At 40.0% G+C, this 23,764-nt stretch overlaps 1 protein-coding gene across 3 annotated transcripts; it reads left to right on the top strand.

Annotated features, from left to right (window-relative positions):
* The first annotated feature begins 122 nt into the window (after positions 1 to 122).
* Positions 123 to 21,959, top strand: LOC103463872 (protein sel-1 homolog 3). Of its 3 annotated transcripts, none has more exons than XM_008407539.3 (24): positions 123 to 354; positions 3,730 to 4,245; positions 5,390 to 5,516; positions 6,070 to 6,191; positions 6,374 to 6,489; positions 6,793 to 6,842; positions 8,486 to 8,609; positions 8,705 to 8,843; positions 8,993 to 9,139; positions 9,213 to 9,418; positions 11,091 to 11,270; positions 13,803 to 13,925; positions 14,109 to 14,249; positions 14,401 to 14,463; positions 14,554 to 14,730; positions 14,839 to 14,966; positions 16,490 to 16,573; positions 16,682 to 16,763; positions 17,013 to 17,088; positions 17,190 to 17,311; positions 17,498 to 17,619; positions 18,925 to 19,039; positions 21,279 to 21,342; positions 21,509 to 21,959. In XM_008407539.3, exons 1-24 carry the CDS (start codon positions 267 to 269, stop codon positions 21,745 to 21,747), a joined length of 3,351 nt encoding a protein of 1,116 aa, XP_008405761.2. In that variant the 5' UTR covers positions 123 to 266; the 3' UTR covers positions 21,748 to 21,959. The 3 variants fall into 3 exon arrangements, with proteins under 3 accessions (XP_008405761.2, XP_081462715.1, XP_008405762.2); XM_008407540.3 differs by having other exon boundaries at positions 159 to 354; positions 3,726 to 4,245; XM_081606589.1 differs by lacking the exon at positions 3,730 to 4,245.
* Positions 21,960 to 23,764: the final 1,805 nt, after the last annotated feature.

Below are 23,764 nucleotides of genomic sequence, written 5' to 3'. Positions count from 1 at the left end.
AAATTCCTGTGCGAATAACACGATGTCAATGCAAAGCTTCGCGGCAGCGCTGCACAGACAAGCCCTTTCCAGCACTCTATAAAGGTGATTCACACTGAACCTTGAACCTGCCACACCAGAATATCAGGTAGAGCCGCATTTTGCAGGGAGTGTGCTCGCGCAACTGCTGTTTGTCCGAGACGCAACCGGCAGGTGTCGGATAGCCAGAGGAAGCTACATTTGCTTATTAGAGAAACAATGAACCGAAAGTTTAAATATTTATTTTCATGTCCCACTTTGCTCTAATCCCTTTTCATAATGACTTGGTTTCACACCAGCGTTTCTGGATTTGCCTTCACAGCTTGTTTCTTTTTGGTAAGCAACTTTGTCTCACTTTACCTCCCTGACGTTAGCTGCTGAATATGAAACTATAATTAGATTTGATCAGTTTCTTCACAAACATGTTATATTCTTTAAAGCATCTTTGACAGAACTGTTCATTTTAATAATATTACATTCAGTCATGAGTAAACACACTTGTGAAAGTGACTAAATAATAATAGGTTCACCTTACATTCACCTAAATGTGTTGGTATTCTTAAATCTAAACGTTTTCTATGACTTTAAAAAGTTTTTTTGATGTAACTCTTAATTTGTTTTTACCTCATTACATGTTGGTTTACTGTCACTCTGTCCACAGTGTTATTTTACACTACAGAAAGCTGCTGTCAGAGCCCAGCTGAATGTCACTACCTTCCTAAAGTAATGCCGAAAGTAATTTTTTGTCAAAAGTGACTTCTTTTTTTGGTGCCTAAAACATATTTTGGAAATAAAGAGGTGGTGATTTTCTTGCCAAAATCAATTTTGGCTAAAAAATAACGTAGGCCATTTTATCAAGATGATGACTAGTCGATATCTGATCAACTTAGTTTGCAGGATTAATTTGTCTAATTTTTGCTCAAAGTCTGTTTCCATCCTAGGTAAAGATGAATCAAAAGCTCTAAAACAGATGCATCTTTTATTACATCTGTATGAAAATACAATGCTGTTTTTGAGCACATATATTTGGTGAAGAAATAAAATCCTTCCTCCTGCAGGAGGAAGCTGGAATACCCAGAAAAACCAAGCATGTGTGATGAAAGATTGGTTTTGGACTATTTAATGATTTCTGTCAATTTGGCCATATTTTTTTTAATATTAATTTTTAAAAAAAAGATGTAATGATGACCTATTTTGAGTTTACTGGTGGAGATTTCCAAAGTCTCCTGGTGAGTTCACGATGCCATGACCTTTAATAATGTTTCCTGAGCCTTTAGAAGAGAGAGAAATATGTTTATGTTGGAAAGAACAGACTAAAACAGCTCTAAAAAAATTCTTAATCAAGAGTGATTAAGATTATATCAAAAGGTTGTCATGGAGACTTGGTCAACACAAGATGCCACTCTTTGCTTCAGTACTTCAGAGAGCCGCAAAGATTCAATTTGTTATAGTTATGCATCACAGACAATAGTCATTTATATTTCGCTGTTAATGGTTGCATTATTTATGCAACTTGTGTTGCTAAAATCAAACTCTTCTCAACATGCTGCAGTAAATTCTGAATTTATTTGAAGATTTTTTGTTGCAGATGCTTACCAAGGGAGCCAATTGATCTGTCCATGCCTATAACAGACTTAAACTGATATAAACTATGACATGATACAAAGTTAAAGTTGTAGTTAAAAGTCTTCATAGTGTTTATGTTCTTGTTCTTTATTTTGTTTGTGGACAGCTAGAGTAAGGAAGGAAAGTCGTAGCGAAACAGGCTGATCTTTAAAGTTGAAGAATATGTCTAGGGTTGAAACAATTAATAGATTAATCGTGACTAATCGATAATTGACATAATAACAAATTTTGTAATTGACTGTTTAGGGAATATACAGACTCAAAGACAGGCCATTTTCTGAAAGAACAACATAGTTGGGAGTAATTGAGTCAAAACTGTGCAAAATAAATTTTGCATACAAGACAAAAACATAAACTGGCATAACTTCGCTTGGTTCAAATTCTGTTTTAAAAATTATTTTCTGGAAAAATCTGTTAAGATTCTTCATCACACCTGCTCAGAAATGCTACGATGATGGAAATCCTCCTACATGTGGGAGAAAAAGTAGAAATCAAAACGCAAACCATGATCATGTCTTCTGGGACTGCTCAATTATAAAAGATTACTGGAAAGTGTCAGGGAGCGGTGTTTACCGGTGAGTGAAGACGCAGGCAGGACCCAGGATGTAGCGGTAAATGATGAATTTAATGATAAGGACTTCTCAAAAGGAACAACAGGGAGACAGCACGAGGAAACTGATAGCACGGAGAAGGTGACATCAACCAACAAGGAATAGACATTCAGTAGACAAACTATGACCAGCGATAGACAAGGACCCGACGAAGAATACAGACAACAGGGGAGACTAAATACACACGGGGCAATCACGGGAACGAGACACACCTGGGAGACAATCAACGGGGAAAGACGCAGAGACAGGACCCACAGGGAACAGAATCACACAGAAACTAGAAAATAAACACATAGAACCACGGATCATGACAGAAAGAGATAAATAGAGAATTACAAGGTAAGCAAACAGAACATTCCTTGAGAGATCAAACTTGCGTATTTTTTGGCATTATTCCTCAAGAAGCTTCAAAAAGAAACATATCGGATGACTATTTTATTAAATAGCAAGTAAGAAAAACATTACAGGAAAATGGTTATCACAGGACAAACCAACCTTAGACAACTGGATCGACGTAACATTTAACATATAAAATGGAAAAAATAACAGCCTCTGTCAATCACAAGACTGAACAATTCTGTCAGTGGTGGCAGAGTTGGGTAGACTATGTAAAACTTACAAGATCTGATTTCATTTTTAGAGGCCAAACCTGATAAAATCTCCTCGATAATCCACTCTCCTATAACAGACATACTTCATAATTATTTAATACTATGATTTTCGTTGGTGTATTTGGGTTTTTTTTTGTGGCTTGCCTTTTACATTTCTAACTTATTTTTTTATTTTGTTTCTTTTTCCACTCTCTCTTTTACTCCCTGCATGATTATCTTCTCAGGGAACTGAAATTGTATTTTTGTTTTGACTGTTCTAATGTAATGGTCTACTTGTCCACCTTATTTCAAATACTGAAGTTAGTTTTGTGATGTAGAGGCCTAAGGTCATGTAAATGATACTTCCTTGAGAATCAATACAGATAAAATAAAATAAATTTCTTATTAAGCACCTTTTGCTATCCAAGTATTAATTGGTCAACTCAAAAACCTACAGGTAACTTTGTGGATGTTAAGTCAAGCAGAAAGGATCTTTTCACATCTTGATGAAGAAAGTATTTTTTCTGCTCCAGATGAATCCTTTGGTACAAATGATGATGCGCAAGCTAAAAAAAATGTTACTGCATTCTAGGCAATAAAATGTTTAAATTCTTAGTGTATAAAAAAAAGACTTAAGTGGTTAAATAAGGAGGAATGCGGCCATATTTTTATCCAATTAATCGATTGTCAGAATAATCGATTGCTGAAATAATCGTTAGATGGATCCAGATCTTGTCAAATCTGTCACGTTGACTCAGAATAAAGCAACAGATGGTCCAGTATGTAATTTGTCTTCTTTGTTAAAGTGGAATAACTTAAAAACAGCTTTTTTTTTCTTTGTACAACACTGATTAATTTTTTTCCCCCTCACTTCACCAAGGCAGCTTCTGTGCTACGAGGCGTTTCGACCCACAGGGACGCCGCCGCACCTGACAGTTTCATAGGGTTCGACTCGGTCCCTGACAAAGTGGCAGATGGCTCAGTGGTCCGTGTGCGGTATCAGTGCTCCAGGCCGTGTCAGCTCGCGGTGGAAGTCGTGCTGTCAACATTAAGGAAGACGGATCTGGTGGTCTTCAGGAGAAAATGGATCAGCAGCACACCTCAAACGCTCCGGGTCCAGCAGGTGTTGCTCAGATTGCCTCCGTCCGTGTCCCATCACCACCGCCGCCGTTTCCACGGGAGCGCGGCAGACACCCAGAACGTGACACTTCAAGCTTGGTTGGATTATTTGACAAAAGGCAGTGAAATCGGCTCCGTGGCGGGAATTCATAAAGTGCAGCGGGTTGTGCGGCTCTCGCTGTGGCCGGGGACGGCCCCCGCTGGGTGCCCGTCATGGTCTGCTCAACTCGCGGCGTGGCTGACGTCCAACGACAGGATCCATCAGTGTCCATATGAGTCAGGTTGCACCCTTAATCACTCTGTGGTTTTCTCTCAATACGTTACCGGAACAATGGGGAAAGCAGGCACTGAGCACGTCAACATTGTTCTGAGCAGCAATGTTTTACAGTGAAGCTACTGAAGATTGCAGCAGATGCCAACAGTTTTTATTATTACTTAGAAACTGAGGAGTACTCATCACTTTTACAAATTTAGAGCACACTTAGAAAGTCCAGAGATTACTTACTTATACTTATCTATCAACCCAGAACAGGGATTAGAACAAATTTAGAATCCAGAAAAACGACCTTAGCAAAGTCTACGTTGCAGACTCCTAATATTCCAACCCAGAAAAGGAATTAGACCAGAGGATACTTATTTATACTTAACTACCAACCCCGAACAGGAGTATCTAGTTTATTTACTTTGGATCAACATTATTAGACTATTTTTTAGACTCCTAATCTTCCAACCCAGAAATGGAAATAGACCAGAGGATACTCATCAACCCTGAACAGAAGCACCTAGTTTACATACTAGGTGCTCCTGTTTACATACAGGAGCACTAGGTGCTCCTGTATGTACTCCTAAACCTAGTGTTTAGGAGTACATACACTAGGTGCTCCTGTATGTAAACAGGAGCACCTAGTGTTTAGGAGCACTAGGTGCTCCTGTTTAGGGTTGGTTTGTTATTCTGTTTGCATTTCTTTTTAATTCCTGTAAAGCACTTTGTATTGCCTTGCTGCTGAAAATGTGCTATATAAATGAAATTACCTTTACCTAACAAATAATCCACTCATACCGAGATGTCTACACTGGACGTTTTTAGATCTGAGCACAAAGTAGCATTTTGAGGGCTTTTAACCTATTTCATGTTGTCAACAGGGTTTATTTAAATGATTTTACAGGCCTAGCAGCTATTAGGCTGGTAATCCAAGTGAAGACTGACTAAAAAATGGCAAGATTTAGCAAAGCAGGCATTTTCAATTAGGGTGAGGTTCATTTGGATAGTTTTTCCTTCAATAAATATTCTGCATTTAAAATTAAAATGTTGAAACATTTAAGTGTGACGAAACAAAAAGTAGAAGAAAATTAGCATTGGAACAAATGTTTGCTTTGGACCATGTGTTCCTAACTGAGTCTTTAAAATCCCGTGTTTCTGCACAGATGTGGTAGATCTGCTGAAGTTCCCCCTGGCCAGCACCGGAGAGCACTTCGGGGTGGTCCGCCGGTTCCGGCCTTTCATCAGCGGCACCCTGGAGAGAGTCCGTCTTCGTGCCGTAACCGAGCCCAGGTGGGCTTCGCTCAGCGACTCCTAATTTACCTCATTCTAGCCGACGCTTGTTCTGCTCCAGGTTCGCCCACACAGCGGGCAACACAACCTCCCCTCAGCACCGCATGCTGCTTCTGCACATACTGTGGCAAATGCTTCAAAAATAAATAAATAAAAGATAGAAAGCAAGCCTTTTTTCTATTTTACGCGTCAAACACCATAAAGACGCTCGCTTCAGGTGGCGACGGTGTGTGTCTAACGCAGCGGTGTGTGTTGAGAGCAGCAGGTCGACTGCCACAGGTCAGTGGCTGTTTCTCTTTCAGCTTCTGTCAAAAAGCCCTCGCAGCTTTCACTTGTAATTCGCCATCTTTCTAAATGACTTTCATGAGCTCCGCCAAGCCTCTTCACCCAAGCATATAAGCTTTTTATTTACGGTCAGTGCAAGAAAGCAAGGTCAGGCCTTTCTTTTTTTCTTTTTAGCAGACAAGCAGAGTGTTTTTAAATTCAACCCTCACGCCCGACTGGGTGAAGAAATGATTTGTCCAATCATGCCTTGTCGTTTGTTTTTTCCCAGCACTGCTTTCTCCGTGTGGATCTACCTGCTAAAATGGTGTCAGAAGAAGCACTGTGGGATCATCCATCATGTGGATGAGGAACATCTCTTTGACTCGGTGCTGATGCAGCTCTCAGAAACAGGTGGGTCACAGCGGCTTGTGTCGACACATCCCGCCACGGAGGATTTGGGCCCGGGCTGCCGGGAGACCATCGCGAGTGATGATGTGTGTTTTGCGCGACTCAGGAACAGACTGTGTTATGTATTAATAAAGAGCTTTGGATTTCCTCTGGCGAAATATATGACTGTCATATCTTCTGTGCAGGAGACATCATAATTCAGGCCCGCCTGACAACCGGGGAAGATGAAGCATTTCGAACCCACTTAATGTTGCCCCTGTGGAAATGGATTAGATTGGACTGTTACATACTGGACTCCAAGGTAAAAAAAAAAAAAAAAAAAAAGCAAGCACCAACATGCGGTTTTGGGTGGGCGGAAGAGGAATTGAAGCTGAAATTGAGCGAGCACAATCATCCGTTTCCTCCTGAGCCACGTCTGCTGGTCGGGCTCTTTGTTTCCTGCTGTAAGATTTTGAACGATGGTTTCTTTCCAACTGGGAGGTTCAAAGCAATTGTGGTCTGTGTTTTCAATTTGAAGTTGTCCACAGTTCAGTAGTTTTTTTTTTTTTTTTGCTTTCTTTTTGTTTTTTTGCTGAGCTTTTACCTTGTCATGTTGGACTTTCAGGTGCTGCTGAACGTAACTTGGGACGCCAAGAGCCACAGATTTGAATACGTGTAAGCAAAAAAAGTTTGTTTATGTAAATCAATGGGGAAAAGCACAAATTTTGCCCTTAAGTTTTGTCATGAGGTCACAAACACAGTGCGGTGCATAACTGTGAAGAAGATAAAATCTTTTATGGTCTGAAAAAGATCTCAAATTATTTCTGAAAAAATATGCCTAGCATCCCCCTTTAATCCGACACCCTTAACCAAGCCCCAAAGTCTTTCTCAACCACTAAATTAGTAAATTCTCATCTCAGAATCAATAAATCCAGTCTGTGAAGGCCTTAGAAAACATTACTGGGTTAACGGCATCATGGAGGAACACAGCACACAGATCAAGGGTTTAAAGACTTAAGCTGGGTTATGTAGTTAAAACAAACATCCAAACTTTGAACGTTATTAATCAATATGACAACACAATGCAGCCCCTACCAGCAGATGATCGTCCACCTGAACTGTTTCACACCTTAAGATGGTATCTATGGAGGAGCGCCAGAGACCTGCTGCTCAGGTGGAAGAATCTGTTGAAAGCATAACTAATAGTTTTTTCACTCCACTAGGGCTCAGACGATTAATTGTATTAATCGTGATGAATCAATTACTGAAATAATCGTTGAGTAAATTAGTAATTGATTAATCATTAACAGGCGCATACAGACTCAAATAGAGACAATCACACACTCCACATCAATTAAGCTAAAATTGTACAAAATAATATATAATTTGCATTTAAAACATCTTTATCTGAAAATGCTTTTTACCCAGAACGCATCGGGCAACTTAGTTTTGGCTTAACCCGGTTCAAATTCTGCAAAGAAAAAAAAAATGTTCATGTTGATGTTAGAAGTATTTTATTTTGCAGATGAATCCTTTGCTACAAATGACCAGGCGTTCCCTAAAGCAATGCTGTTATTGAATGTTAGACAGTAAAATTTAATTTGTTTATTTGCATTTTTAATGTGTTTCTGAAATAGTATAAAGAACGTAAAGAACGCTTAAATGAAACACACTACAGAATGTGCCATTTTTTTAACCCAAATTAAGCAATTCAACGTGAGAATAACTGATTAAGTAATCAACAACTAAAATAATTACTTATTAATCAATTACTAAATTATTCTCCTTAAATCAGGCCCTGATTGGACAGAAAGGAAGCCGTTGTTAAAATAAAGCAACATGGCGTCCTTTACTTTGCCCAGGTTAAGCCAAAGTTGAGCTTATTGAACTAAATTCAAAGAGCGATGTCTGGTGGAAAACCAACACTGCACCTAGGGAATGACTCAGGAGGCTTAAAACAAATACATGCCAGTTTTTCTAAAAAAGAAAAAAAAGAAAATCTTCCACTTCAGAATTTTACTTTTTGTTAAACAAAATTCCAGTAGGTAACATAAATATCCTCACCTTCCTATTGGCCTAAGTCATTATTTGTCACCAGTGATTTATCACAATAAATAAATATATATACATATAAAACCCTGTCCCTTTTACTTGCCTCTACTTGAGGTAAAAGAACAAATTGCTTTTGGCAAAAAATTAGTTTGCCCATTGTTTCAGGAAGGTGAGGGTGTGATTTCTTTAGCAAGGCGCTGAGGGAAAAATCTGTTTGGTATCTCATTATTTACACACAGCTTTAAATGCTTTTAAAAATCTTTCAGATTTAGGAACAGCATCCACTTCGACGACACAGACGGATACTTTGTGATTGGAGGAGGCAGGTACATGCCAGGCTTCGCCGGCTACTTTGGACCTTTCAAGTATTATCGTCTCGGAACCGACGAGGTGACATTTTCCACTCTGCAAATCACAAACGGGCGTTTGTTCCGTTCCTCGACTGTCCGTTCCTGTTTTAACTTCCACTGCTTTTCATGTTCCAGATAAGAAATCAACTTCACCCCATGTCGACAGCACAGGAGCTGGACAGGGCTCACATGGCGTGTCAGGAAACGAGAACGTTTGCAAAAGCTTTTCTGCACCAAGTAGCCGAGAGTCGCCGTCTGTCCCCGACCAACGAAGGTGAGACACTATTTTGACCCGTCCTGAAAACGTGACGTTGCAGCCAATCTACAGAGAAACACCTTGTGCGAGTCTGATTTTAAAGGTGCGAACACACCAAGTGCACAGCTACAGGGAACGTCTTCTTCTCCTCCCCCCCTTTATTTCAGCCGTCTGCTCCAACGACCTTCTGAGACGCTGGGGTCAGTTTGACAACAGAGAGCCGACGTGCACACAGACGTGGAGCGTGGAAACGCAGCAGATACACAACATGCTGTTTCGTGTCCTGCAGGGAGTGGAGGAGATTATCCAGAGAGGTGACAGAGATTTACATGCCAAGTAAAGACACGTTTTTATCCAGCTGTTCACGGCGTTAATCTGCTCCTGCAGAACATTTGAGTATGAAGAACATCGGAAGCGTTTTGTTCGAGCTGACGGTTGGCGCCGTCTTCCTGGTGGAAGGGAAGCAGATAAAGATCCCGTCCGAATCGATGGTCCTGCTGCAGGCGTCCTCCTGTTTTGGGAATCACAGAGCGTCTCTGTTGTTGGCCACCATCTACCTGTCTGGCCTGGGTCACCCAGCCGATCGAGAAAAGGTCAAATCCAAGCCCTGCACACTGTGTTTTTCATTGGCATTTTATCTAATAGGACACACACAAAGTAGAGCTCTCAGGTGAAGTGGAAGGGAACGATGCGTCATTTTCAAAATGTTCTTAAATTAAAATTAAATTCTTAGATTTTCTTTTCAAACTGCCACATGTTTAATGCATTTTCGCACTGCAAGGAACCGTACGGTACGGAACGGTACGGAACGGAACGGTTTCGACCGTGTTTGCATTAGAACCGGTTCCACCCGGCCCCTTGGAATCACGAGAGCTGTGGTTCCAATCTGGCCGGCCAAGCGGTTCTGCTTAGAACCAGCAGCTGATTGGCCGCTGGTTGTTATGGAGTCAGACGTTGATTTTCCGTTGACAGCTGGCTCTCACTAAACTGTATTTTATTTTGTAAAGAGTGCTCTTTTCAATATTTTTATTATTAGTTTTAATTAGCAATGGATTTGTTTCAATATAGTGCAATCACCTGGTCTAATGATGAGGTAATTTTTTTCCTCCGCTTACTCGCTGATGAATGAGTACAGAATGAGCTAGATCGGAGGAAAGAGAGTTTTCCGCCGCTTTTCTGAGGAAAAGGCTTCGGCCGCTACATCGAAACCATTGTTTAGTTTCAAAAATAATGATATCAGGTACAGCTTCGATGGCGCTCTCGGTGTATATGCAAACACAACAGGGCTGGAACCGTTCCGTTCCTTGCAGTGCGAAAACGGCTTTAGATTCAGGTCTCGACTAGGCCATTATGAGATATAAGGGTTTGATCTAGACCATTACGAGTCCGTCTGCATGTTTACAATACAGGTTCTTCTTTAAGTTGAAGCTCTACCCCAATGTCAGTTCATCCTTTACAAGAACTGCTAGAAATTCATTTCACCCTGGTCAAACTGACTCAGCTCATGTTCACTGTGATTCAGGTGATTTCAGATAAACTCTATGTTGGGGCTGTAGTTGCCACTATCTTGTATTAACTTGTAATGTGAACTTTTCAGTGATGTTGTAGGTTTTCTCTATGGTCTCTTGGTTCTCTGTTTTTCTCTCTCTTACTTTCTGCAGGTGTAAAAGCAGACTTCTCGGGTGTTTTCTTGTAATTCTCTCTATCTTTCTTTGTTTCCTCCACTCTTACTTCTTCTCACCTTGTGACTCGGACAGCAATTATTGCCCGGTGGCTGGACGATGTTTGTCTTCGCCACTGGCTCACTTCTGCTGCCAAGTCGTATGATGCTAAAAAAGTTTGGCATTACAACATAAGAGATTTTCTTTTTGTTCGTTTCCGTCATGACATAGGTAATTCATAATGGTTTTTAAAAGTCTTAAATTTGAGTTCTGTTGAACTTTCTCCATGATCTTGGTCTTAACGATTCTGTCTACCAAGTAATGTTTTGTCTGTTAACTTGATTTCATTTAGGTATATGAGAAAGAAGGGAGCTAAATATTTTTGCAAAAAGAAAAAAAAAGTAAAACACCATGTGTCATTTTTCTTCCATTGTACAGTCAAGCTCTACTTTGTGTTACTCTGCTGAAGTAAATCCCAATAAAGTTTTGTACTCAACAAAACGCGAATCGAGTTAAAGGGCTATGAATACTTTAGCTTGAACTTTCTATATTACACTTACTTGTGAAAGAGTGGATTTTACACCTAATGTTCGATCTGTTTCAGGGTCACGCCTACAGTTTGATTGGTGCAGCTGGTGACGACCGTTTCGCCCTGATGCATGCGGGGTTCAAGCACGCACACGGACTCGATGGTTTTCCTCAAGACTTGGACGTGGCTTACGGCTACTACTCCAACGTCGGCTCGCAGAGCAGCACCGACAGATCGCGAATGCATGAACATAAGGTAACACTCACTGTGACTTTTGTTAAATCGTTAGCATTATGAGAACCTGACGAAATGACAAAAGCTGAAACATTTTAGTTAACGGAAAAAAGTCAAAATGGTGATTACTGAAGAAAAACTATAACTGGAATTATGTTGTGTGTTTATTAAACTAACTAAAATATACTGAAATATGTAATATCCTTTGTTCTTGTGTTTATGAATCTATTCATTAGCCTTTTAAACAATTTACATCAGCTACTTCTCCTTGCAGTGCTAATGCTGGTCCGCAAAATGTCTACAGCAAAAGTCGAGATAAAATTCCAGTCAGTTGGTTGTTTAACAATAATTGAATACATTTTTTGAAAACTGTATCTTCTGTTGATCAATCATTACCCAGTCGATGTATGCATAGTCATAATACAATACTTTGACCTTTTTGAATTTTGCTCCTAAAAATTAACCACCGCAGGAAAAAACTAACTACTATAACTAATAAGAACAAAACAATATTTAACTAATGGGGAACTAATAAAAACTAGCAACGCCACTCTAAAAATGAATTAAAACTCACAACGGAAGTCACAACAGAACAAAACTAAACTCGAATGAAAAACCCAAAACCATCATAACCCGTGGTCGTTACTAGAAATGATCTACGGTTTCATCATTTTGCTATTTAGGCCGAGCAGTCCGGCATGTTTGGGTCAGCACAGCCTTTTCTCTGCGTATTGCTGTTGTTTCTTTTTCAGAAAGAAGATGAAATTGATTTTGCTGTCAGTCTGTCGGCTCTTTCTAAAACCAGACCCGGCAGCCGGTCCGTTTCACTCTAATTGAAGAAAACCACAACTTAAAGTGACACCCCGTAAGAAATTGCGATTGCCATTCGGTTCGACGCCTAATGAGCAAAGCAGATGTGATTAACACAGTTTAAATTTTACCTAAGCTTCCCGTCTCTCGTTCAAACTGATCTGAGCATCGATCTGCTTCTCATCTCTTGGTTAGAACGAGAATCCAAAAGCGATAATAGGGAGTTTTTACTTTCCCGGCAGATAAAACGTGCGTCACACATGGCGGCGGGTTTCTAAAACGCACCGACTCTAAAAATATGATTAATTGCATGTTTGTTTGTCCAGCCAGCTGGACTGAGAGGAGGCTACAGGAGAAGGGAGAATGGATGAGCTCTAAATCTTCATTTAGAAATCAAGCCGTCTTGATGAATGCCAAAGAGCACTCAGAAGATAAGAGGCCCCGCTACGAGAGAAAAGCCTGCTTCCTTCTGATTTCCTGTTTATTCTATCAGTGTTTCAATAAGCTCCATCTAATGAAGAGAGGTGTATGAAAACACCAGAGAGACCCGTCTGTCTGCTTCAGCCTGAACGGGGAATCGATGCAGCACGAAAACAGTAATGATGACACAAAAAAAAAGAGGTATTTAAAAGTTTGACCCAAAGGACAAAATTAGATCAAAGTGCAACAGTCATCTACTGTTTAGAAACGTTTTCAACAACTCACTAAAATGCAGAGATGTGTTTTTAAAAAGGGATGTCAGTCGGAGCTCAACTCTGTACCGATGTTTGTTGTGACTGCAGAGCTGTCAGTCAAGTCGGATCAAACCACACCCACGCTGTCCTCATTATTCAGAGGAGAGATATTTTTGTGCTCGAAACTAATTGTGGAATAAATCATGAATATTCAAAGCAACTAAAAACACATCTGGGTCTCTGTTTAGCTCTGCACTTCCCCGAACTCCTCGGCTTGTGGTTTAGTTCGCACGTTTTTAAATCGGCTTGTTCTGATGTTGCTGCTCTTTCAGCGCGAGTCGAGATTGATTGTGTGGCGCGTTTCAGCGACATGGGAGTTCAAAGTGCTTCACACCATAAAAACATCATAAAGTCGCCAATTATGAAACAAGCAATGAACATTAAATGTTATGTCATCAAGCAAATACATCAAACATGTTGGCCAATGGTTTCAGTAACTATAAATCAAAGGCAACTCTAAACAGATGGGTGTTTTCTCAGTTTTGCTGTTTTCTGGAAGTTTGTTCCAGATTTGTGATGCATAGTAATTTAATGCTGCATCTTCACATTTGGTATAAAAGGAAATCAGAATCTTAGATTAAACTCATCGGGGATTTCAAATACTCTTTGTTGGGGGATGAATGATTAGACAACAGATTCAACCATTTCTTAAAACTAGAATTAGAATTAGTCGCAAAAAGTATACGTTATTTTTATCATTCAACCTTAAAAAAAGGAAAAGTTTAACTGCTTCGGAAAAAACCTAAAATCTATACGATGTACATCTTGATATTGAACGTCCAACCAGGTGTGTATCTCAGTAGCTGGTAGACAAATGAACACTGCGGTTGATTCACACTGATTGGATATTAAATTTGCCTAATTAATGATAATGATGCAATCAGCGAGGGAGATGTGTCATATCTAATGGCTGTGAGTGTTTACAGGGGAAGTTTGATTATTAACAAAAACCCACTTTGTGCTTTAACAAGTTTAACCACCGTAATCACCGTGTTTCTCTTCCCTACAGCAATACACACCTCACTTTATCTATTTAGGCAACGAAGACGATCTGAACTCCCTGACGGACGAGTCCAGCGACGTCTTTCAGTATCTACAGTACCAAGCGGAAAGGGGAGACCTGGAGTCTCAGGTATGTCGGCTGCATATCCACCCCAACCAAAAGTCCAAATTCACGGCATTTATTAGTCAAATGAGTTCTGTGTGGTTGTCTGGTGGAAAGGTGCATGAAAAGCATGGGAGTGTAGCGTCTCTTCTGCGGTCAGCGGTGGAGTCTGCGTCCAGAACAGACTAATAAAAACTCTATTAACTTTAGAGACGTCTGGGAACGATGCTTTACTGGGGACAAAACGGAGTCTCCAAAGACATCGCCAGCGCCGTGAAGTGGTTTGAGAGGAGTGCCATGCAAATGAAGGATCCCGAGGCGGTCTACGACTACTCCATCCTGCTAATGAAGGTCGTGCAAAATCATAAGGACCTTATTTTACGACTGAATTGAACACAGTACTGTTTGAGTGCATGCGTGTGTGTGTGGGTTTGCGTTTCTGTGCGCGCGCCACCTCTATTTTGACACTTATTGATTTGCTGATTGATGTTGATTCCTTCAGGGCCAGGGAGTGAAGAGAAACTACACTCAAGGTTTTCAGCTGCTGAAGAAAGCGGCTGCGATGGTGAGGGAACAGCAATCAATCGGTGTGTTTACTCCATATAGGAGCTCACTGTGAAAACCACTGTCTGCTTCCCCCACCCCCACGCTTCAGGGCTCAATTAATGCCCTGAACGGCTTAGGCTGGTACCATGGGATTGTGCTGAAGGACCACAGAAATGCGGCAAAATACTTTGAACAAGCTGCCCTGAATGGGAGCGATGATGGGATGTTCAACCTGGGAATTTATCATCTCACCGGGGAAAACCCAGACAAGCCGTGGAAGAACGAGGTTTTTTGTTTTTTTTCCTTTTTGATTTTCAGACCCTTACAATCGGTTCCGCAGCTCAGATGCAATCGTTTGTCTCTTTCTAATCCGTGCCTTTGCCTCCATCCACAGACCGCCGCGTTCAAGCAGTTCCTGAACGCCTCCCGCTTCGGCCACGCGGCTGCGTCGGTGGAGGTGGCGTGGTACCTTTCGACAGGAAGCCTGCGGGGGGTTTCTCGGGACGTGGAGAGGGCCGTGACGTAAGGGGCTTTTCATTAGCTTGGTGTAGGAAGCGTCGTTACGGGCTGTTGCACCGTAGCCTGCAGCTCGGTGCCATCCAATTTCAGTGACGGTGGCTAATTCAAGGTCAGAAAGCAGAATTTGCATATCTAAAAATATGAGCTGTTGCCACTGCATTGTTGTCTGGCACAGAGAGGTTCTGTTTAACCAAACTCCAGTGAGCGTACAAAGAGCAGGTTTGCTGCTACTGCTGCTTTTTGAACTGATCTACTCCCTGAGCCTTTCACATTTTATATTACAATCACAAATAACATAATTCATAGGCGATATACCAACACAAATGATCATATAATGGTGAAGTAGAAGTAAAAAAACAACAACTTTTTATTAGCCATTAACATCTGAGAATTGGGACGTTTCAGTATTTAGCCTGGTGTCATCGGAAAGACCTAAATAAAGAAGTGTAGTAACTGGTGCATAAGAGGTCACCTAATAGATATCAAAAGTAGTTTGACTGAATTACCTGTACATCTCAGTGTATACAAGTACATCATTCAAAAATGTTATATTTTGCTCACTAATTTACGTTTAATAAACGTAGGCTGCAGCACTTCCAACGTTTACTTATTGGAAATTTTATGAAAACTCAAAGTTCAGTGTCTCTATATATGGTAACATTGTGAAAAAGCTAAATATTAGAAACTTACGATGTCACACCGTCAACAGCTAAACACCTGCAAAGGTTTCCTGAGCCTTTAAACGGTCTCTCACTCTGAGTCAGTAGGCTAGTTGCTCAGAGTTCTGCATCCAAGCATATTTATAGAAAACTGAGTATGAGAAAAACGTTTGGTACAGGAAATGGTGCACCGAAAACGAAGATCGTCCAGCAAAATCCATTCAGGTTGAGGCTGGAGTCGGCACACAGACGAGACAGGGAAACCCATGCTTCACAATAAAGTATGGTGGTGGCAGCATCATGGATTGGTCCAAACTCATCTTCTGCCCTCACGAAAACAAACACAAAGCCAGAACTACGATAGGCAAGTTAATGCTTGGTTCTAAAACCAAAAGAAAATCTTTTCATAGACACTCCCATTGCAATCTGACTGAAGTGTCAAGATTTTCTAAATGAATCCGGCATTTCATTTGGTGTTTAGCAAAAAAAAATACACAAGACAAATATTGTTTCCCACCAGCCTGTGACGGTGCAAGCAGCTATTTTGCAAAGAGGAATTGTCAATAATTTTCAGTCTCTAGAAGGGGAACGCTGATGGAGACATTACCCCCGGAAGAATTGCTGTTGTGATTGGAGCGAAAGCTGGTTATACAAAAATATTGACTGGAGGGGGATGAAATTATATTTATACGACATTTTGTTGAAAAGAAAAGAACAAAAAAAATTGAAAAGCGAGCATTCTTTTTCCTCCCGCTTCACAATCGTCCGCTACGCTGTGTTGGTCCGTCACATGCGATCTCAGCAAAAAACATTCAAATCCTTGTTGCTGAGTTCTAAATCATATTTTTCATACAACTCATTGCACAGATTACTGCAAAACATCTGCAAACAGAACGGCCACCTTGGATTCATGATGAGGGAGGCTCTTCAGGCCCACCTCCAGGGAGCCTGGTAGGAAAAAAAAAATGTCACTTTTATTTCTCTTGTGTTGATGCAATCCTTTCCCTCTGATCTGAGCTCTTTGTCTCCCGCCTTTGTGCTGTGCGGCGCCGCCAACAGGGAGGAAGCGCTTGTGAAGTACATCCTGGCCGCTGAAACCGGCCTGGCTTTAGCCCAGAGTAATGCTGCTCACCTGTGTGAGGTGCACACACACACACACACTAATTCCTGTTCCCCCCGCCTCCTCCGATGCTCCAGCCGCCGCCTTTTTAATCCCACTCTGGTTCAGTTCCGCATTTAATGCATCATAATTGGAGTTGTGATTGTAGCTAATGGACAAATCGCTCACAATTCCAGTCACACGCTAAATGAAGAGGACTATCCCAGAGGGAAATTATTAGCGGTTGATAACACGCCCTCGTTATTGCTCTGCTCTCTCCCGACCAAAAAGGAGCTGGGCGTCGGTTATGACTGTCGGTGGAGATATCGCAACCACTCTATATTAAACTCTGATCCTCATCCATCCAGTGAGTTCATCTCGTTTCGTTTTGCTCCAACCTCTCCGTCTCTTTTTCTGCCAGTCTGGTCACTGAACAAGCAAATATGTGTCTTTTTTTTTTTTATATAGCCCTGCTGGAAATAGGAGACTACTACTACTATTCCTCCGCCGGCACACGGGGGAACTCATTATCCTTGGCTGAGCAGGCCGTATCAATGTATAGCAGAGCAGCTCTGGCGGGCAGCCCTCAGGTGACAGATTTACTTGAGCTGTAATCTCATCACCCTATGATAAACTTAATTAAACTTTCACAGGCTTGAGGCCCGGCGCAATAAAAACAACAAACGGCGCTACATGCCGTTATTATTTGGAGACGTTCTGAGTGAATAAGGCATCAGCCGACTGTTATCTTTCTGTTTTTCCACACTGGCTTGCAGGGAATGTTCAATTTAGCCATTTTGGCTCAAAAGGGGCACGTCCTTCCACGGAGCGTCCTTGACTTCTTCAATGCGTCACGTGGCGACGGAGTGGAGGCCGTGATGGAGAAGATTTTAAACAGGTAATGGAAGTGTCTGCTCTTATCTGATACGACGGCGTGGTAAGGCCACTGTAGAGAAGGGGGGGGAAAGAGGTACATTTCAGCCAAAACAATTCTGAAATGCTGAGATTAGTCACTGAAATTTTCTGGAAAAAAAATAGAAATGTCCCGTGGTTCAAAAATCAAAAATTTTCTGGGAAAAAAACCCCCAAATGTATAAATTTCTGATTTTAAAAGTAGAAAAATTGTGACTTTTTGAAATTTCAAAATTCAAAAATGTTTAAACTTTTGAAATTGAGAAATTTACAAAAATATTTTCAAAATATTTTCAAAATATTTTTTGATATTAATCTAAAATTTTTAATATTTAAAATAAACAAGTTTGATTTTTTTTTCTGGGATATTTGTAGACTTTTGGAACTACGAAATTTCTAAGCTTTTCCTAGAAAATTTCTGAATTTTAATAAAAAAAAAGTTTGGAACATTTTCAAAAATGTTCAAAATGTTTGAGTTTTTTTCCCAGCAGATATTCAACTTTTGAAGCTCAGAAGTTTCTTGTTTTCTTTTAAAAAAAAAAAAAAAATCTGAAACTAGTCTCAAAATGTCTGCGTTTTTACACATTTAGGAATTTCATCTAAGAAATTTCAAAAATTCAAAATTTGAGCTAGTTCTCGCAAATATTTGACTTTTGAAGCTCAGAAAATGTTCATGCTTTTATCCATTTTATCTAGCAAATTTTCAACTTCAATCTCAGAAATGTTTTTTTTTTTTCTAGAAACTTTCTGAACTCAATCTCAAAATTTCGGGGGTTTTTTTGCGTAATCAATCAAATTTTATTTGCATAGCACATTTCAGTAGCAAGGCATTACAAGGTGCTTTACATAATTAAAGAAAAAATAAAAACAGCATGTGACATTGAATAAACAGTAAGAAAGAGAAAGAAATTTTGAAAAAAAAAAAGATTAAAGATAAAAACACACTTTTGTTATGGAATTTAAGCGCCTGTCGTCGCCGGACTCCACCGTCCATTTTACACGGGTATTATCCAGGCCCCGTCGCCTAACAGGACAAGGTCTCCAACCTTGCAGCACCAGGCTCCGTCCACCTGTCACGCGAATTTTTTGCGCTAGGACTTCGCCGTCCTACACGGATTTTTGTGCACTATTTTTACCTGTTAAGAGTCTAGAATTTGATCTACTAGAATTTGATCTAAATTAAATCTACTCCATTTTTTCTTTTCCATCTACAGTGGCCTTAATGTGCCGTGGTAGGTCTGTGCTACATGATGATGTAACACGGCTCGCACTGTTTTGTCTCGTTGCTCAGATGTGCGGAGATTGAGGATGATGAGGCCGTTACGCCCTGTTCTGCAGCTCTGCTCGGACTCCAGATGGGAAGAGCCTGGAGGAGCGTGACTCAGAGCCGAGCACAGCTCCTTTTGGTGAGCATGAGACAGCCGTCCCATACTGTGTGCAGCAAGAATAGAAAAGTAGCACACCTCAAGCTTTTGTCCTACTGTATCTCAGAATAATTCAGGTTTTAATTATAGCCAGGTTGTTTTTTTTTTCTTCATCCACATTTTCTTACTTACACTATTGTTTATTATTGGGATTTGTGTGGCAGACTAACGTAGAATAAAACATTGTTGTGAAGTGAAAAGGAAATGTTGTATGGTTTTCAAATCAAAGTCTGAAAACTGCGGCGTACATTTTTGTTTAGCCGTCTTTGTTCTGATACATCAAATTAAAACAATGTGCAGCCAACGGCCTTCTGAAGCCGCTTAATTAGTAAAGATTGTTTTTCTGACTGAATTACATCTTATATAGAAATACAACTTGTTTCATTTCTTTTCTTGTATAGTAATCACAATTACTGTCCGAGTGCCAAGAGAAGCCCAACACTTTCACTTCCACAAATACTCCACTTGATATGTACATCCTGTTCGTTCACCAAGACCTTTAGAGAAGCTAGCTAGCTAGCTAGCTTGATAGACAGATAGCTACGTAGCTAGCAAGATAGCCAGCTTGGTAGCTAGTCAGACAGCCAGCTAGCTAGTCAGCCCAACTAAGAAAAAGAACAAAATAAATAACAGCCAAACACACTCATATCTACAATGTAGAAGCTACATAATCAAAATGTAATAACAGAAACCTGTACCAGTGTCTCCACAGCTGTGAATGGTATCGTGTAAACAATTTATCATGGTTTACTAAGGCCATGAGAAATTTATTTTCAGATTCATTTAAACTGCATATGAACTTATACATCAGATTTCTAAGCACAGCCTGCATGTTGGTCTTTTCAGAAGTACTCTCAGTGCATCGCTGTAGGCGACAAGAAGTCTTCTCTGACTTTTTATATTACCACGAGCCATCTGGGAGATGCAGCAAACATGTAAAAAGAAGGAGTTCTGGTCAGATTAAACCACGGTTCTTATCTTTAGCCTACATGCTATGTTTGTGTAACAACCTAACATTGTGTGTCACCTTGAGGGAGAAAAGGTGCACAGGGAGGCTTGAGACTGCAAAAACCTGCAAAGTCTTCCACCTTCCCTACACTGGAAATGTTTAGATCAAACTACATCCATCTGCAGCAAGACTTGAAAATTGCTTTTCACAGACACGCTCCATCCAATCTGTCTGAGCTTGAGCTATCTGGGAAAAAATAATGAGCAACAAAAATAACGTGTCATTTTCTTTTCCCTACACAATGACGGGCCGCTTTGCATTGGTCCAGTAAGATGGTTTGGACTTTCATTTCTAGAGCAAGGTGGAGAATTTGGAGGGGTCTGAAATCTTCACTGTAAATTGGACATTAAATTCATTACAGATTTTTTTTCCCACCGTAAAAACACAAAATTTTACCAAGTAATCTTGGTCTAGTTTCTAGTGCAAATATCGTAGCGCCCTTGAAATGAGACAAAACTAACCTAGAAAGAGTTAATTTGTTACAAGTAATTGCATTAAGCTTGTCAAACTTTGTTTGTTCAACACAAAAATTTAATCGCAATATATTTTCTTGGAAAAACTTAATTTGATTACTTTTAACAAATAATTTTTTAAAAGTTGGATCACCTGTTCTCTTTTTTCAGTGCAGCTTTTCAGCAAGATATTAGCTTGTTTTAAATCGATAATTCCTTTACATTGATGAAAAATGTACTCGTTTCATTGGCAGACTGTTTCACTTATAATAAGACATTTTTCCTCCAAGTGAAATAATCTGACAATGGAACCAGTACTTTTTCATCAACATTAAGGAATTATTGGCTTAAAACAAGCACATCTTGTTGAAAGGTTACTTAACACTAGTCAGTCAAATCAATCAGCACTATTTTTACCACTAGGTAGATTCAATTACAGTTACAGAAAACTTTGAGCACAATAAATATAAAATGATTCAAAGTTGCTAGGTGCTCAATACTTTAAAATGTTAAAAAAACATGAAAACAGTGAAACAAAAAACTCAAGCACTTTATCCTCATTAGGACAAGATTAAAATAAATAAGTAAATAAAATTATATTAAAAATATGCTAAAGTGAACTTTGGAAGCTTACGGCAACAGAAACAAAACCGCTTTTGTGGACACTAGATAGAAAATACTTGGTAAGATTTAGTGTTTTTGCAGTGTTGTGCGAGATAAAACACGGCGCATTTTAATGACTAATCTGTCTTTTCCACAGGCGTACGCCGCCATTGTCTCCATGTTTGTCTTCGTAGTCGTCGTGTCATTGCAGGGCTGTCTGGGTAAGTTGCCGTTTGCTCACTGGTGCAGCCACTTGCTAACAGTAGCCACAAGATGGCAGAGTTTCCCACCTATTAATTCACTATGTCTTCTTTTTCCTTTTCCTTCTTTTTTTTGTTAATGTCATGTTTGTCGTGTCTTTTACCTGTGTACGTGTGCGCGCTGCAGAGCGGAGCGGCAGGGCATCTGCTCCTCGGAGGAGGACGCCGTCTGTCAGCCAAGCGGACCGGGCAGACGACCCGGGGAGAGCCGCGGGGAATTCATGGCTGACCGTAAACGAGCGATGGCGGCTGAGCCAGGCCGGCGATCTGGCCGTGACTCTATCGGGCGCGTGCCTCACCGCTTTCTGGACCACGCTGCTCTACCATCTCCTACGACAGACCATTCCCAGCACAGCGACTCAATAACCTCAGCAAAGAAAAAGAAAGAAAAAATAAAAATGCTTTTTTTTTTTTCGGAAAACTGTTCATGTGTGACTCATTTTTAATAACAGATAATAATAAAGATACGAGTCATGATGAAAGAGAGCAGCTTTTATCTGATGGCCGATAATGTCTCCTCAGTAGCAGTATCAACTGTTTTATGTTTATGGAAAATAAACCACTTATCACAGAGTTCAGTCAAGTGTCCCTGGGTTCATGTTGCTGCTTGTATTTTTTATGGTGTGAATGCTTGGCAGGAGTTTGAACCTTCTGTTGTACGGCATGCAAGTCAGAAACAGATATAAAGTCAATAGTTGTGCATTAAAAAAAAAAAAAAGATTCAACCTTAGAGATGATAATGTGGGGAGATGTTTTACCAGCTTCGTTCTAATGAGTCACCTATTAAGGCTTGTCCCCTGGTCCTATCAGTGATGATAAACGCTGCTCAGGAGGAGACAAGGAAATACGGCGAAAGAATGTGGGGCACAAATACCTGATGTTTGGTCTGAAACCCCAACGCTGGAATTTCCCATTTTTCTTTATTGACCCAGTCTCTGTGCAGGTGCTTTGGGTCAATAAGATAAGGAGATACCAGCTGTACTCATCGGTAATAAGTGGCTGGAAATGAAGGTAACTATAGCAACAGGTGATTTTTTTGGGGTTGGGCGACACTGCGAAAACACTAAATCTAGTGGTTCACTTTCTAGTGCAAATACCTTAGTACACTTGAAGAAAGACTAAACTAACAACATTCCAGCAATGTATGGAGCTTATTTTGAGTCAACAATTCCTCAATATTGATTTTAAAAAGTAAGAGTTCCACGGGCAGATTTTTTTTTTCACTTAAACATGAGGAAAAAATGTCTTGTTATAAGTGAACAAATCTGCCAGTGGAATAAAAATAATTAAGGAATTAAAAAAAAAACCTACATCTTCCTGAAAAGCTTCTTGTGAGCCAGTTCTGTCTTATTTCAAGTAAACCAGGATGTTTGTAGTAGAAACAGCAAAACCACTTGGCAAGAGTTTGTGTTTTTGCCAGGGATGATAAAACAAACCATATCTGTTAATCCAGTGTGTCAGTAAAACAAATGCAACGGGAAATACCCTGTAATTTTGTTGTTGTGCCTGCCAGCCAGCACAAGGGACGGAGCATGTCACGTCTTCTAACAGTTATTTACACGTCTGAGTGTCTAGGATGTGATAATGTGCAGTTTGTAGCTGGTAGCCGTCATTAGCTAAATTAGGAGCTGCGCCGTGTAAACAACTCGACGTGGAGCAGCTTCACCTAAAACTGACTGTGTGTAATTTAAATTAATAAAATGTTATGCCTCCATTGTCTTAAAGCATGAGTCATCTGACTGTTTTGTTTTGTTCAAGATATGAGTTCAGCTTTTTAATGTTATGAAACAAAGACTATAGACACATTTTGCTTGTGTTGTAGCAGAAGAGCTAAAGACAAATAAAAAATAGTTAACAGGGTAAACAGCTCCACAGTGACAACTGGAAGTTCAGACTTGCTGCTCATAATGGCTACAGAAGAGGTTAAAAAAATGGAGAAAATTAAATTAAAACCTTAAATTATTATGAGCTAAAGAGAGCTACATAGTGTAAGCCCTTAAACTGTCTTTGTATAGCAAATACTATGACTGTTCCTTCTCATGGCTGGAAAACGGGTGATCTACTTATGATTTCATTTTTTATTTATTTATATTAAACAATATCTGAGAACCCAAAACCCAGGTTTTTGAATCTAAGCAAACAGTTTCACATGTACTTTTCACTTCAAGACTTCAGTCACTTAAATTGATTAATTGCTGTGATTATTCTCTTTTAGAGCACTGGATTTAGTTTAGTTTGTTTTATTTAACAAGAAACGAGAGTGATGTGTCGCTAATTCTATTTCGTCTTATTGAAATTAAATTAGGAAACTTGAGTGATACGTCCATAATTTTATTTGATCTTATTTAACTTCATTTCATTTTATTTAACAAGAAACAAGAGT

This window comes from Poecilia reticulata, chromosome 4, assembly GCF_904066995.2.
Source record: "Poecilia reticulata chromosome 4, P_reticulata-male-v2, whole genome shotgun sequence".
Lineage (NCBI taxonomy): Eukaryota > Metazoa > Chordata > Actinopteri > Cyprinodontiformes > Poeciliidae > Poecilia > Poecilia reticulata.
The sequence above is the reverse complement of the archived record's forward strand: the minus strand, read 5'-3'. Positions and strand labels throughout refer to the sequence as shown.

Coding starts and splice junctions, on each gene's coding strand:
- LOC103463872 (XM_008407539.3), top strand. CDS start 267: ATGTCCCACTTTGCTCTAATCCCTTTTCATAATGACTTGGTTTCACAC. Junction 6,192..6,373: donor GATGCAGCTCTCAGAAACAG/GTGGGTCACAGC, acceptor TCTTCTGTGCAG/GAGACATCATAATTCAGGCC. Junction 17,089..17,189: donor CTCTGATCCTCATCCATCCA/GTGAGTTCATCT, acceptor TTTTTTATATAG/CCCTGCTGGAAATAGGAGAC.